The sequence below is a fragment of the Schistocerca cancellata genome, chromosome 7 (genome assembly GCF_023864275.1).
Source record: "Schistocerca cancellata isolate TAMUIC-IGC-003103 chromosome 7, iqSchCanc2.1, whole genome shotgun sequence".
Classification (NCBI taxonomy): Eukaryota; Metazoa; Arthropoda; class Insecta; order Orthoptera; family Acrididae; genus Schistocerca; species Schistocerca cancellata.
The window spans coordinates 470,123,008-470,140,563 of NC_064632.1; the positions used below are offsets into that span (position 1 = coordinate 470,123,008).

At 43.6% G+C, this 17,556-nt stretch overlaps 1 protein-coding gene across 1 annotated transcript in view; it reads right to left on the reverse strand.

Moving 5' to 3' along the window:
- LOC126092169 (aminoacylase-1-like) overlaps positions 1–5,325 on the reverse strand; it is a 97,721-nt gene extending 92,396 nt beyond the window's left edge. The window contains exon 1 of the mRNA XM_049907644.1: positions 5,183–5,325. Coding sequence (XP_049763601.1) covers positions 5,183–5,270 — 88 coding nt within the window. The 5' untranslated portion in view covers positions 5,271–5,325. The remainder of the gene's footprint in view (positions 1–5,182) is intronic.
- Positions 5,326–17,556: the final 12,231 nt, after the last annotated feature.

Sequence of the window (17,556 nt, forward strand, 5' to 3'; positions counted from 1 at the left end):
CGGAGCCTTGGCCAACTAAGCAATTTGCTTGAACATTCTGTTGTTCTATCTTAATTAATGATTTTGAATTTAATCATGGATGTTTCACACTTCATTCAGTTTTTTAAGAGTTTTTGTTGCTTGCAGATAGCAACTAATTCAAACCAAAGTTTTAAAATTCTCAATTTTTACTTTTACTTTTACTTTTGTGAACGCAATTAAATTAAGACCTTTAAATAATTTTAAATTTCAAGTAGAAACTCATAGCACATATGAGAAATAATCCAAACACTTGTAGTTAGATTTTCTTGAAATAATTCGTCACTGTCACATTACTGACTCACTAAGCTGCGGTAGTTTAACATCTTCTCACATTTTACTGAATGTTTTGACGGCCGGTGTGGCCGTGCGGTTCTAGGCGCTTCAGTCTGGAACCGAGTTCCCGTTACGGTCGCAGGTTCGAATACTGCCTCGGGCAAGGACGTGTGTGATTTCCTTAGGTTAGTTAGGTTTAAGTAGTTCCAAGTTCTAGGCGACTGATGACCACAGATGTTAAGTCCCATAGTGCTCAGAGCCATTAAACCAATTGAACTGTATGTTTTATAAAATAATGTGTCTAATTTGTTTGAGCTGTGAATAATGCTGATGTTACCCGCTTCGGTCTCCCATTCCACCCCACAGCAGAGTGTGATGAATACTAATGCGGTTCTTTAAAGGAATGCAATGAGTCTTCAAATATGACTCCAAAAAGACAACCACGGCAACTAATCGGGCGATGTTGAAACAGTCTGCGAAGATGTAAGCGCAACTTCTGTAAACTTGAGCACAGTACTAGTTTTTAGTAGTGCTGGTTTGAAGACGTTGACCACATCACTCGTGATTTTGTTTGAATACATATGCTGACCAGTTACCTAATGCTCCATGGTATGGTGAATATGACCGCAGATCGGTTGCACTATTTTCATTTTATGCGAAAAATATCAGAGTTAATGGCGTAAACGCACACAGTTAAAGAACGCGATACTGGAAGAAAAAAAAAGTAAATATGGGCTCTAAAAAGCATACCTGAAGAGCTATGGGCAGTTCATCTTCGATACTGTGAACAAATTTCTTCTACGGAATAAGTGCTCGTACCGGTAGCACCTCAGGTTTGTATTTTAGATCCCATGTGTACTGGATATTTTTTCCTTGTTTAGCTCCACACTACCATCTCTCAAAATATGTAAATCAGAAAGATTGCCGCAGAAATATTTGTTTCACACAACCAAAGATGAAGAAATGGCTACAGCTCCAATCTCGTATAGCGCGCGGGAAGAATGAACACCTATATCTTTCCGTACAGCTTTGATTTCCCTTATTTTTTCGTGGTGATCGTTCCTCCCTATGTACGTCGGTGTCAACAAAATATTTTCGCATTCGGAGGAGAAAGTTGGTGATTGGAATTTCGTGAGAAGTTTCCGTCGCAACGAAAAACGCTTTTCTTTTAATGATGTCCATCCCAAACCCTGTATCATTTCTGTGACACTCTCTCCTATATTTCGTGATAATAAACGTTCTGCCTTTCTTTGAACTTTTTCGACGTACTCAGACCTATCTGGTAAGGATCCCACACCGCGCAACAGTATTCTAAAAAAGGACGGACAAGCGTAGTGTAGGCAGTCTACTTAGTAGGTCTGTTACATTTTCTAAGTGCCCTGCCAATGAAACGCAGTCTTTGGTTAGCCTTCCCCACAACATTTTCTATGTGTTCCTTCCAATTTAAGTTGTTCGTAGCTGTAATACCTAGGTATTTAGTTGAATATACGGCTTTTAGATTAGACTGATTTATCGTGTAACCGAAGTTTAACGCTTTCCTTTTAGCACTCATGTGGATGACCTCACACTTTTCGTTATTTAAGGTCAGCTGCCACTTTTCGCACCATTCCGATATTTCTTCTAAATCGTTGTGCAATTTGTTTTGATCTTCTGATGACTTTATTGGTCGATAAACGACAGCGTCATCTGCAGAAAACCGAAGACGGCTGCTCACATTGTCTCCCAAATAGTTTGTATAGATAAGGAACAGTAAAGGGCCTATAACACTAGCTTGGGGAACGCCAGAAATCACTTCCGTTTTACTCGATGACTTTCCGTCAGTTACAATGAACTGTGACCTCTCTGACAGGAAATCACAGATCCAGTCACATAACTGAGACGATATTCCATAAGCACGCAGCTTCACTACGAGCCGCTTGTGTGGTACAGTGTAAAAAGCCTTCGGGAAACCCAGGAATACGGAATCGATCTGAAATCCCTTGTCAATAGCACTCAGCACTTCATGTGAATAAAGAGCTAGTTGTGCTTCACAAGAACGATGTTTTCTAAACCCATGTTGACTGTGTGTCAATAGACCGGTTTCTTCGAGGTAATTCATTACGTTCGAACACAATATATGTTCTAAAATCCTGCTGCATATCGACGTTAACGATGTGGGCCTGTAATATAGTGGATTACTCCTACTACCTTCGTTGAATATTGGTATGACCTGTGTAACTTTCCAGTCTTTGGGTACGGATATTTCGTCGAGCGAACGGTTGTATATGATTGTTAAGTATGGAGATAATGCATCAGCATACTCCGAAAGGAACCTAATTGGTATACAGTCTGAACCAGAAGACTTGCTTTTATTAAGTGATTTAAGTTGCTTCACTACTCCGAGGATATTTACTTCTACGTTACTCATGTTGGCAGCTGTTCTCGATTCGAATTCTGGAATATTTACTTCGTCTTCTTTTGTGAAGGCATTTAGGAAGACTGTGTTTAGTAACTCTGCTTTGACAGCACTGTCTTCGATAGTATCTCCATTGCTATCGAGCAGAGAAGGCATTGATTGATTCTTGCCGTTAACATACTTCACATACGACCAGAATCTTTTTGGATTTTCTGCCAGGTTTCGAGACAAAGTTTCGTTGTGGAAACTGTTAAAAGCATCTCGCATTGAAGTCCGCGCTAAATTTCGAGCTGCTGTAAAAGGACGCCAATCTTGGAGATTTTTCGTCTGTTTAAATTTGTCACGTTTGTTTCGTTGTTTCTGCAACAGTGTTCTAACCCGTTTCGTGTACCAAGGAGGATCAGCTCCGTCGTTTGTTAATTTATTTGGTATAAATTAACCAGTTGCTGCCGATACTATTTCTTTGAATTTAAGCCACATCTGGTCTACACGTAGGCCTATATTATTAATTTGAAATGAGTGGATATTGTCCCTCAGGAAGACATCAAGTGAATTTTTATCTGTTTTTTTGAATAGGTATATTTTTCGCTTATTTTTCGATGATTTGGGGATTAAAATATTCAATCTTGCTACGACAGCCCTGCGTTCACTAATCCCTGATTCGGTTTTGATGCTCGTTATTAACTCAGGATTGGTTCAAATGGCTCTGAGCACTATGGGACTTAACATCTGAGGTCATCAGTCCCCTAGAACTTAGAACTACTTAACCTAACTAACCTAAGGACATCACACACATCCATGCCCGAGGCAGGATTCGAACCTGCGACCGTAGCGGTCGCGCGGTTCCAGACTGAAGCGCTTAGAACCGCTCGGCCACATTGGCCGGCAACTCAGGATTATTTGTTGCTAAGAGGTCTAGTGTGTTTTCACAACCGTTTACTATTCGCATAGGCTCATGAACTAATTGCTCGAGATAATTTTCAGAGAATGCGTTTAGCACAACTTCGGATGATATTTTATGCGTATCTCCGGAATTCAACATGTATTTTCGCCAACATATCGAGGGAAAATTAAAGTCACCGCCAACTATTATCGTATGATTCGGGTACGTGTAGAACATGACATATATGGATGATATTAACCCATTCGATGGGAAAATTGCACGCTGACCTCTTTACACTGCTGTGTAGATCGTGAGATGTGAAATATTGTGTAAAGTTACTTCGTAATACGGAAAGGGAAATGGTTCAAATGGCTCTGAGCACTATGGGACTTAACATCTATGGTCATCAGTCCCCTAGAACTTAGAACTACTTAAACCTAACTAACCTAAGGACAGCACACAACACCCAGCCATCACGAGGCAGAGAAAATCCCTGACCCCGCCGGGAATCGAACCCGGGACGGAAAGGGAAAAATTCGCTACTTGACTACGATATCAACGGTTTCTTTCAAATACAAAACGTCATCAACAGCAAAAAATCCTTTCACAAAATTTAACGCAACTGTGAACCAAAGCGTAACAAGATGAAATTTCAAAATTAAAAAGTATTTTATTTCCCATAACGAACTATGAAACGTCCCCTTAAAAAAATTATGAATGACTGTGCTGGACAACTTCTACGTTATTTGATTTTCAAACTGCTGAGCAAAACGGAACGTCCTCAGACATTTCTCTCTTTACTTATTCTGATCATCATTAAACTGACACACAATATTTTTAGCGCAACGCAATCTGACTTTCAAAAATCCCTACAAAAGAATGGCCCTGACTAACAGTAACCTATACCTTTCATGAATCACTTACCTCACAAAAATCTTCGTTACTCGAACTACTGCAATACAGCGAGCGCCAATACTGCCAGCCGAATAAAAGTTTATTACTAGTGAAGGCACTAACTACTGATAGGCGTAGGTAGCAAATGAAAGATTTTGATAGAGAACAAACAATGTATTTACCTTAATAATGTTCAAAAGTCATCATATATATATATATATATATCTATCAATTCATGACATCCATCCTCACACATTTCATTTTTCTGGCGGACACACGTCCATATAGTCCTCTAAAAACTCTGGCATCTCTCTCTCCACATCCACCACTGCTGGTGGCTCACCTCCAACTGCGCAACGGTACCCGCTGTTCCCATCCAACTGCCCAACACTACAATAGCAAATATTCCAACAATGCCAACCAGCCACAGACTGCACACAGCACGGTCAGTGATTTTCATACAGAGCGCTACGTGGCGTTACCAACATAAAAACCTAAACAGCCTACTTGCAATTGTAGTGTGCAAATTTTTGATTAGTATCCTAAAAGAGTGCGCGACCAACTGTGAGGACAGTTATTTATTAGAGTTTGTAAAAGAGTTTTAACTATTCTCCAGGGTTTCAGGACACTTAGAGAGATAGACAGTGCATCGTTATTTACAGTTCGCCTGGAGGTGAATGTCGGTAATCGAGGTATAGTGAACTCAAGTGTCTTACCGTAGTCTGGATTAGGGTGGACACTGCGAATCCGCAGGTATCTTCTGAAGGTCTCAACGGCAAGGTCGTCCAACTGCTTATTGTCCATGTCTTCTCGCCTTGAAGTCTACTAATTGCACAAACGAACAGCACACTCTGAGTGTTGGGAGCTTCAGCGCAGTGTGAGGCAGTTTGTCCTTGCTGATAAGCGCGGCCTTTGCATAATGAACGGCCCGAATACACCCGCTGTACTCAGAGCACGCTGTATGTTTCATCTCTGAGTGGAAGTCAGAGCCATCACTTCTCCGCTTCCACTGATCTGCGTTAGTTCTGACATACAGGGGAAACAAAAATCCGCGCGTTCGGACCTCACAGCGTATTTTATTGCGTACGAACAGTTCAAAAATGTCTTTTACAAAATTTCGTCTAGTGCGTGTTTTCGGTTGACTCACACAAAGGCAGTTTGGCAACAATATAATCGCAGGTTCTACATTCAGTACCCTCTAGCTGTGAAGCTCACGTAGTGCTGACATCATTGCCTAATCCAAAGAAGAAGAATTTTATTTTCTAAATCTCAGCTTCGCAATAAAAGTCTACGGTGCAAGGAGAGAGATATTAATACACGCACATGATGAAAGAAACTACCGCCGATGAAGGCGATTTTGGTCAGCTACGAGAATGAGAGATAGAGCAAGGAGAGGAGTGGAATATATTTTGTTTTAATTTTGGGGACAGAGTACATCCGAAGAGAAGAAAAGCGATGATGGTAATATACCGAGAAGTATGATGCGACATAGCTCATCGATAAGAACAGGGTAAACGTTTAAAGGCGAAATACATCTTTGAAAGTGGAATGGTACAGGGTGTTTCAAAAATGACCAGTATATTTGAAATGGCAATAAAAACTAAACGAGCAGCGATAGAAATACACCGTTTGTTGCAATATGCTTGGGACAACAGTACATTTTCAGGCAGACAAACTTTCTAAATTACAGTAGTTACAATTTTCAACAACAGATGGCGCTGCGGTCTGGGAAACTCTATAGTACGATATTTTCCACATACCCACCATGCGCAGCAATAATATGGCGTAGTCTCTGAATGAAATTACACGAAACCTTTGACAACGTGTCTGGCGGAATGGCTTCACATGCAGATGAGATGTACTGCTTCAGCTGTTCAATTGTTTCTGGATTCTGACGGTAACCCTGGTCTTTCAAGTGTCCCCACAGAAAGAAGTCACAGGGGTTCATGTCTGGCGAATAGGGAGGCCAATCCACGCCGCCTCCTGTATGTTTCGGATAGCCCAAAGCAATCACACGATCATCGAAATATTCATTCAGGAAATTAAAGACGTCGGCCGTGCGATGTGGCCGGGCACCATCTTGCATAAACCACGAGGTGTTCGCAGTGTCGTCTAAGGCAGTTTGTACCGCCACAAATTCACGAAGAATGTCCAGATAGCGTGATGCAGTAATCGTTTCGGATCTGAAAAATGGACCAATGATTCCTTTGGAAGAAATGGCGGCCCAGACCAGTACTTTTTGAGGATGCAGGGACGATGGGACTGCAACATGGGGCTTTTCGATTCCCCATATGCGCCAGTTCTGTTTATTGACGAAGCCGTCCAGGTAAAAATAAGCTTCGTCAGTAAACCAAATGCTGCCCACATGCATATCGCCGTCATCAATCCTGTGCACTATATCGATAGCGAATGTCTCTCGTGCAGCAATGGTAGCGGCGCTGAGGGGTTGCCGCGTTTGAATTTTGTATGGATAGAGGTGTAAACTCTGGCGCATGAGACGATACGTGGACGTTGGCGTCATTTGGACCGCAGCTGCAACATGGCGAACGGAAACCCGAGGCCGCTGTTGGATCACCTGCTGCACTAGCTGCGCGTTGCCCTCTGTGGTTGCCGTACGCGGTCGCCCTACCTTTCCAGCACGTTCATCCATCACGTTCCCAGTCCGTTGAAATTTTTCAAACAGATCCTTTATTGTATCGCTTTTCGGTCCTTTGGTTACATTAAACCTCCGTTGAAAACTTCGTCTTGTTGCAACAACACTGTTTTCTAGGCGGTGGAATTCCAACACCAGAAAAATCCTCTGTTCTAAGGAATAAACCATGTTGTCTACAGCACACTTGCACGTTGTGAACAGCACACGCTTACAGCAGAAAGACGACGTACAGAATGGCGCACCCACAGACTGCGTTGTCTTCTATATCTTTCACATCACTTGCAGCGCCATCTGTTGTTGAAAATTGTAACTACTGTAATTTCGAAAGTTTATCCGCCTCAAAATGTACTGTTGTCCCAAGCATATTGCAACAAATGGTGTATTTCTATCGCTGCTCATTTAGTTTTTATTGCCGTTTCAAATATACCGGTCATTTTTGAAACACCCTGTAAAAACGACTGTACTCCCGTTTCAGTGTTAGTATTACATATGCGCATGTGTTTCACATAAGACCTGCTGTATTCGCTGTATCTACAACTACATCTACCAAATTATTCTGCTATTCACAATCAAGTACGTGGCAGAGGGGTCATCGAACCATCGTTAAGCTACATCTCTACCCTTCCAATCTCGAAGAGCACGCGGGAAAAACGAAAACTTAAATCTTTCCGTATGAGCTTTGATTTTTATTATTTTATTATGTTAGTCACTTCTACTTATGTAGGTGGGTACCAACAAATTATATTCACTCTCTGAGGGGAAAGTAGGTGATTACAATTTCATGAGAACGTCCTACCTTAGCGAAAAATTCCATTAATGACTGGCACCGCAGTTCGTGTATCTTATCGGATTCCTGTCTCCTTATATTGGTATAATACAAAACGAACTGCCCTTCTTTGAACTTCTTCGATGTCCTCCGTCAACCCTATCTGATGCGCAACCCACAAGTTGGTTCAAATGACTCTAAGCACTATGAGTCTTAACATCTGAGGTCATCAGTCCTCTAGACTTAGAACTACTTAAACCTAACTAAGCTAAGGACATCACACACATCCATGCCCAAGGCAGGATTCGAACCAGCGACCGCAGTAGTCGCGCGGTTCTGGACTGATGCGCCTAGAACCGCTCGGTCGCAGCGGCCAGCGTGCATCCCACACCGCACAGCAATTTCCCGGAAGAGGGCGGACGAGTGTAGTGTACGCAGTCTGTTTAGTACACCTATTACATTTTGTAAGTGTTCTGCCAACAAAGGACAATCCTTAGTTTGCTTTCCCCACAACTTTATCTATGTGATCGTTTCACTTTAAGTTACTCGTAATTTTAATCCCTACGTACGTAGTTGAACTGGCAGCATTTAGATTCATGTGATTTATCGAGTAACTAAAATTTAGAGTATTCCTTCTGGTACTCGTGTACGATTTAATAGTTAATTACCGTGTTTTTCTGCATACAGATATTTTATATAAATCATTTTGCAATTCGTTTTGATCATCTGACGAGTTTACATGACGGTAAATGACAGCATCATTTGCAGGCAATGTAAGAGGGTTGCTCAGATTGTCTCCTAAGTCATTTAGGTAGTCAGGAACAACAGAAGGCCTATAACACGTCCTTGGGGAGCCCCAGATATTACTTCTATTTTAGTCGATGACTTTCCGTTAGTTATTACGAACTGGGACTTTTCTGACAGGGGATCGAAATCCAGTCGTACAATTGAGACGATACTCTATAGGCTCGCAGTTTCATTACAAGTCGCTTGTGAGCAACGGTGTCAAAAGCCTTCTAGAAATCTAAAACTATGGAATCAATTTGACGACCCCTGTCGATAGTACCCATTACTTAGTGAGAACAACGAACTAGTTGTGTTTCATAACAACGACATTTTCAGAATCCGTGTTGGCTATTTGTCAATAAATCGTTTTCATCGAGGTACTTCAAAATGTTCGAGAACATTATATGTTACAAAATCCTACAGCAAATGGACGTTAAAGATATGGGTCTCTAATTCAACGGATTACTCCCATTCTCTTTCTTGGGGACTGGTGTGACTTGTGCAACTTTCCAGTCTTCGTGTAGATCTTTCTAGGGGCGAGCTGTTGTAGCCGGCCGCGGTGGTCTAGCGGTTCTGGCGCTGCATTCCGGAACCGCAGGACTGCTACGGTCGCAGGTTCGAATCCTGCCTCGGGCATGGGTGTGTGTGATGTCCTTAGGTTAGTTAGGTTTAAGTAGTTCTAAGTTCTAGGGGACTTATGACCTAAGATGTTGAGTCCCATAGTGCTCAGAGCCATTTTTTGAGCTGTTGTATGCGATTGCCATGTATAGAACCATTGTATTAGCATACTCTGAGAGGGACCCGACTGGCATACAATGGGAACCGGAAACCTTCCCTTTCTCTTGTGTTTTAAGCTGCATCGCTGCACCAACAATGTATCTACTTCTAAGTTACTCATTTTGGCCGTTGTCTTTAACTGGAGTTTTAGAGTATTTAATTCGTCTTCTTTTGTGAAGAAATTTCGAAATACCTTGTTTAGTAACTCTAATGGCACTGTCATGAATAACATCACCATTGTCATCACACAGTTAAGGAACTCATCGCGTCTTGCCACTGGTGTAATACTTTACATAATGATTAAAAAGCGAAATACCATATCACGCAGCCTAACATGAGAAAAAAGTACAACTACGCCCGGCATCAAACATTGGAAAACGAGTATTCTAACGTGAAACTTTACCCACCGACTAAGAAGGCACCACAGATACTTATCGTACACATGAGTCCACTATAGACAAACTGATTTTCTTTGGCGACCGTGTTTTTCCGAATATATTCACCGAGCTAAATTTTGATACAAACTCTTTGTCGTGGAGTTCTAGAAGGAATCAAACGCTGGCGTCCAGTTTTAGAGTTTTCGTTCATTCTTTATAACTTATCATTCTTTCTCCTTGATGAACTTCATTTCTGACAACCAAAAACTTTTTCGAATGTTGTTCATTTTGTTCATTAGCTTCATCTTCAGTCGTCCTGTACATAACAGACAGAAAAAATATTACATTGCCTGAAAGGTTGTAGATATAAAGTGACAAGGCAAAACATTATGACCACTGCCCACCGCGACGTTAGATGCCTCCTAGTGGCGTTGCGGGCATGTGACACGGTAACGAAAACATACAAGTGGATCACCTCAGCATAGATTGGGCTGCAAATGGGGAAATCCACTGAGATAAGAGCAATGACAAAGTGCAGATAATTACACTCATGCTCATAAATTGAGGATAATGCTGATACATGGTGAAACAACGATCTGGTGGGCGGTTTGCGGGTTTACATCACCTCGGGGTATGACCATGCGGCGCATTTGACCTGCGGTCGTCGCACAGTGGCGGTGGAAGCAGTCCACATACGCTGAGGTGTGTTGGTGCGTGTCAGTGTACGGAGCAGCGAGTAAGTGTGCAGACGTTTTCAGACATGCTAATGGTGACTGTGTGTTGAAAATGGCTCAAGGAACACACACTGATGGCGTTATGAGGGGTAGAACACTATGGAGACTGGAGACTAGTCAAACACAGCAGGTCGTAGCACGAGCCCTCCGTGCGGCACAAAGTGTGATCTCAAGATTATGGCTACGATTCCAGCAGGCAGGAAACGTGTCCAGACGCAACAGTACGGGACGTCCACAGCGTACAACAACACAAGAAGACCGATATCTCACCATCAGTGCCCGCAGACGGACACGGAGTACTGCAGGTAGCCTTGCTTGGGACCTTACCGCAGCCACTGGAGCAGTTTTTTCCAGGAACACAGTCTACAGACGAGTGAACAGACATGGTTTATTTGCCCGGAGACCTGAAAGGAGCATTCCACCGACCCCTTGTCACAGGAGAACCCGTAAAGCCTGGTGTCAAGAACACGTGGTCATTGGAACAGTGGTCTCAGGTTATTCCCGGACGAGTCCGGGTATAGTCTGGACAGTGATTCTCGTTAGGTTTTCATCTGGCGTGAAACAGTAACCAGATACCAACCGCTTAATGTCCTTGAAAGGGACCTGTACGGAGGCCGTGGTTTGATGGTGTGGGGTGGGAATATGATTGGTGCACACACTCCCCTGCATGTCGTTGACAGAGGAACTGTAACAGGTCAGGTGTATCGGGACGTCATTTTGCATCAGTATGTCCTCCTTTTCAGGGGTGCAGTGGGTCCCACCTTCCACCTGATGGATGATAACGCACGGCCCCACTGAGCTGCCATTGTGGAGGAGTACTTTGAAATAGAAGATACAGGCGAATGAAGAGGCCTGCCTGTTCTCCAGACCTAAACTCCATCGAGCACGTCTGGGATGCTATCGCTCAACGTATCGCTGCACGTCTTCAAACCTCTAGGACACTTCAGGTGCTCCGACAGGCAATGGTGCAAGAATGAGAGGCTATACCCCAGCAGCTGCTCGACCATCTGATCCAGAGTATGCCAACCCGTTGTGCGGCCTGTGTACGTGTGCATGGCGATCATATCCCATATTGGTGTCGGGGTACATGCACAGGTTAAATTGGCGTTTTGTAGTACATATGTTTCGGGACGGTTTTTTCAACCTGTCACCAATACCGTGGACTTACAGATCTGTGTCGTGTGTGTTCCTTATGTGCCTATGCCATTAGCGGCAGTAGTGCAACATTCTCCAGTTATCCTTAATTTATGAGCATGAGTGTATTACGCAGAGCCTGCGAACGAGAGCCTCGAAAAAAGCGAAGTTGGTCGAATGTTCACCTGCTACTGCCGTCAGCGTGTACGGAAAGAGCTAGAAGGACAGTGAAACTACCGCTAGGCACCCAATGGTTGGACGTCCTTGCCTCTTCACAGAACGTGGGGGTCAGAGGCTTGTCTACTTTGTAAAGTAGGATAGATAGTGATCTGTGGCATCTCTGCCGAAAGAGCACAGTGCTGGTGCTCGCAAAAATGTTTCGGAGCACATCGTACATTGTTGAACAAGTAGCTCTAACAGCAGACCACCCCTATGTGTTCACGTACTGACCCAACGATATTGTTAAATGCGATTGCAATGGGAACGAGACCATCGGGATTCGACCGTCGATCAGTGGAATCGTGTCGGCTTTTAGGGTGAATCATATTTTTGCTACACTAGATCGATGGTCGTCGCCACAAACGTCGTCATCGAGCTGAACGGCGGCGCGAAACTTGCAGCGCGCAACGCACGCAGATGGCGGGACCAGTATTATACTATGGGGGACATTCTCCTGCGCTTGAATGGGACCTGGTGAAAACACGCTAACAGGTGCAAGTGCTCTGTATCGCGTCATGACTGACATCTTCCCCTACGGCGATGTCATCTTTCAGCAGTATAATTATCTGTGTCTCGTAGCCAGCACCGTGCTACAGTGGTTTGAGGAACACAGAACAGAACGCACGTTGATGTCGCGGCGACGAAATTCGCCTGATGTAAATGTATGGAACCCATCTGAGTAGCTATTGGGCGCCATCACCAGGTACGCAAATTAGCGGCCTGTTATTTATGCAAATTACATGATCTGTGCGTAGACGTCTAATGCCACAGAGCTACATAAATCTATCAACAAACAGTCGGATCCCTGATATCCACAATCAGTGATGTATTTCGTACCAAAGGCAGTCAGACGAGCCATTAAGCAGGTGGTCATCATGTTCTGACCCATCAGTGTAAGTCGTCGATGTTAAGAAATCTGTTATGAGCTCACAGCAAATGCTTTCAAGGAAGCTGAAGTCCCTGGGCTAACAGGACAGAGCGGATGGGGCTATATGTATGGAAAGGGCCAAAATAAGTTTGTCAGTTGCACTCAACATATAAACTTTATTTGTTAAAACACACAATCACACAAGCAAGAATCAAAACTCTCAAGGTTTTAACGAAAGACCTCTTTTGATTTAATTTAGATCTGTTGAAGGCCACATTGAAAATCCAAGGCACAAGGCCTAATGAAGGAATTGAGGTACAGGAGTTCTTCTGGAGATTTCACTTCTTCAGAAATTTTTGTTTTTATATTCAATATAAATAGGCTGAAAGCCTTAGCTTAAATTTTTCCCATAGAACTCGGCTGAAGGCCTCACATTAATCAAGAGCAGTGTTGCGGCTTAAGCCGAGACAAAGATTTTCAGTGGTTAACCTAAATAAGCTGAAAACTCGGCCTAAGAGCTTTCAATTTGAAAAGGCTGAAGGCCTTATCTTAAAATATTTCGTGCAAAACTCGGCTGAAGGCCTCATACTAAAGAATAAAAATCTTATCACTGAAGGGCAAAACAAGGATTGAATCTTTAATTTAAGAGAGATTAAAACTCGGCTGAAGATCACACACCATGCAGGAAACAAATTTACGGTTTAAGGGAAGAGCTTCTAAATTCCAACTAATTTAGGCTAAGGGCTTTATGCTAAAATGCTTCACATAACTCTCGGCTGAAGGCCACATACGAAACCCAAACAATCTCACGGCTTAAATCCCAGACAAAGAAATTTTTAATTTAAGCTGGAAAATTAGTCTGAAGGCCACATAAAAACTAGAAAATATTTCTTACGGCTTAAAGCCTAGACGAAAATTTTCATCTTTTGATTTGAAAAGGCTGAAATCTCGGCTGAAGGCCACATACCGACAAACAATTTAACGCCTTAAGGCCTAGGAATAGAGCTTTGCAATTTTAATAAGCTAAAACTCGGTTGAAGGCCACACAGAGAACTTAAGACTAAAAACAAAATCAATACGTAGAACACAAGGAGCGGCGCTCAGAAGGGTCCAAGGATCGGCCTGGGAAGGTAACACTACGCACGTTTAGGTGAGACAGGCAGCCAGACCGACAACCACTTAATTGGAAGGCAACCCAACTGAAAGCCAGCTGGCGAACAAACCAACAAGATCCGTTCTGCTCCACCCGACTAGCAAAACGACAACAACATGTCAATAGCACAACGTTCTGGATGCTGTTGCCCAATCCAGCCAGGTCAGAATAAACGCCCAAAACTACCAACAACACCTCAGCTGTCGAACTACACGCCGTGCTGGACAGCATCAACACAAGGAAAATACACTGCCAAAAACTACATCAACGACCATGGAAGGTCACCGGAACGTCAATAGCCACAGTGTAGAAGATACCACTGGTACACTTCATTAGTGAAGGAATGAATTAAGAAAACACGACACAGGAAGACGGCTGGAATTCTAGCCTACTTCAAAGCACATACGTTCTTGCTCGCGGGAATCTCCCAGAAAGCGACAACCAGGATGTGATAGCAGTTGAGGCTTGGCAGTAGGTTAAGTGAGCACTCAACTTTAATGTCCAGGATCGGTGGGCGACGAACTTCGTAACCCTCGCAAGAAGCGCCTCACAACTCCAACCGCACGTGCACACTGCCAGCGGCTCCGGCTTGACTAAGCGCCGGGGAGACATCCTCGTTGCTGTGCCCCCACCGACTGACTGCCACTACCTGGAAACGGCCAAAGTACCAGTTAGACGTCGGTTTATGGGACGACCGACCGAACGACCAACCAACGGTCATTCCCGCTCCAGCCTCCTTCAGGCGGACAGTGCATGTGTGTCGCCAGCAGTCGGCATGTACTGGCTGTCTTCACCTCACTGGTGTTCCGCCCCCGACTCTCCTTCGTCGCCGACCGCTGCTACGTCCTCGACTGCACTGCTGGTCCGTCTCTGACCTCCAGACGCACAACGGCCGAGAAATACTATCTGTCGCTCCAGAGATTGTACGACAGTGCTCTATCGATACGCGCTGCCGCTGCCACTCACGGTCAAATAAGGCAGGAAGTTAGTGACGCCAGTAAATGAAATGAGTCGTGCACGGCTCAGAAGCTAACTAAGAGTCACAAATGTTAAAGAACAATACATAGTGAACATACGTAAAAGCTAGTCAAATATGGATCGACTGTAGGCGAAGGGGGATGCTTGCACGCCATACTCTGTCTCTTACTGTTTAGATAGTAGTGACAGACCAACGTATAATCAGCAGCTACTATACGATTGGGAATTTCTTCTCATTCCTATTCAAAACGGCTTAAATGGGAATTCGACCTTTCCAAAGGTTCCTGTTTCTTCTTGTCAGTTGTCGCGGTAACTAATCAGAAGAAATATTGCGATAGTTCGGAGATCCGAGAATAAATGCCCATATGTTGCCAAGGCTGTCTATAGTATGGTGGAGAAGTTTCGCTGGGAATCCCTTACAAATCACTAGTACATCCTCGATCTCTCCCCACGCGATGCTTTCGCAGCACTGAAGAAAGAAGACACTTGTGGCCGTCGATGGCTCCGGTGGCCACTACAAACGTTTCTCATGAAGCACGCCATTCACTGTCACTTACTGTTTAGATAGTAGTGACAGACCCACGTATCATCAGCAGCTACTATACGATTGGGAATTTCTTCTCATTCCTATTCAAAACAGCTTAAATGGGAATTCGACGTTTCCAAAGGTTCCTGTTTCTTCTTGTCAGTTGTCGCAGTAACTAATCAGAAGAAATATTGCGATAGTTCGGAGATCCGAGAATAAATGCCCACATGGTGCCAAGGCTGTCTATAGTATGGTGGAGAAGATTCGCTGGGAATCCCTTACAAATCCCTAGTACATCCTCGATCTCTCTGCACGCGATGCTTTCGCAGCACTGAAGAAAGAAGACACTTGTGGCCGTCGATGGCTGCGGTGGCCACTACAAACGTTTCTCATGAAGCACGCCATACTCTGTCACTTACTGTTTAGATAGTAGTGACAGACCCACGTATCATCAGCAGCTACTATACGATTGGGAATTTCTTCTCATTCCTATTCAAAACGGGTCAAATGGGAATTCGACCTTACCAAAGGTTCCTGTTTCTTCTTGTCAGTTGTCGCAGTAACTAATCAGAAGAAATATTGCGATAGTTCGGAGATCCGAGAATAAATGCCCACATGGTGCCAAGGCTGTCTATAGTATGGTGGAGAAGTTTCGCTGGGAATCCCTTACAAATCCCTAGTACATCCTCAATCTCTCTCCACGCATTGCTTTCGCAGCACTGAAAAAAGATTACACTCGTGGCCGTCCATGGCTCCAGTTGCCACTACAAAGGTTACTCGTGAAGCACGCTATACTGTGTCACTTACTGTTTGGATAGTAGTGACAGACCCACGAATCATCAGCAGCTACTATACGATTGGGAATGTCTTCTCATTCGTATTCACAACGGTTTAAATGGGAATTCGATGTTTCCAAAGGTTCCTGTTTCTTCTTGTTAATTGTCGCGGTAACTAATGAGAAGAAATATTGCGATAGTTCGGAGATCCAAGAATAAATGCCCACATGGTGCCACGGCTGGAGATGTTTCGCTGGGAATCCCTTACAAATCCCTACTACATCTTCGATCTCTCTCCACGCGATGCTTTCGCAGCACTGAAGAAAGAAGACACTCGTGGCCGTCGATATCTCCGGTTGCCACTACAAACGTTACTCATGAAGCACGCCATACTCTGTCACTTACTGTTTAGATAGTAGTGACAGACCCACGTATCATCAGCAGCTACTATAGGATTGGGAATGTCTTCTCATTCCTATTCAAAACGGCTTAAATGGGAATTCGACGTTTCCAAAGGATCCTGTTTCTTCATGTCAGTTGTCGCGGTAACTAATCAGAAGAAATATTGCGATAGTTCGGAGATCCGAGAATAAATGCCCACATGTTGCAAAGGCTGTCTATATTATGGTGGAGAAATTTCGCTGGGAATCGCTTACAAATCCCTAGTACATCCTCGATCTCTCTCCACGCGATGCTTTCGCAGCACTAATGGTAGGAGACACTCGTGGCCGTCGATGGCTCCGGTGGCCACTACGAACGTTACTCATGAAGCACGCCATACTCTGTCACTTACTGCTTAGATAGTAGTGACAGACCCACGTATCATCAACAGCTACTATACGATTGGGAATGTCTTCTCATTCCTATTCAAAACGACTTAAATTGGAATTCGATGTTTCCAAAGGTTCCTGTTTCTTCTTGTCAGTTGTCGCGGTAACTAATCAGAAGAAATATTGCAATAGTTCGGAGATCTGAGAATAAATGTGAAACGTCCCCTTTGAACAATTATACAAGACTGTGATTAAACTGACACACAATGTTTTTAGCGCAACGCAATCTGACTATCAAAGATCCCTGCAAAAGAATGGCCCTGAGTAACATTAAACTATACCTTTCAGAAATCACTTACCTCACAAAAATCTTCGTTACTCGAACTACTGCAATACAGCGAGCGCCACTACTGTCAGCTAAATAAAAGATTCAAACTACAGAAGGCACTAACTACTGATAGGGATAGTTAGCAAATGAAAGATATTAATAAAGAACAAACAATGTATTTACCTTAATAGTCATAATATATATAGCAGTTCATGACAAATTTCAAAACTCCGCCATCTCTCTCC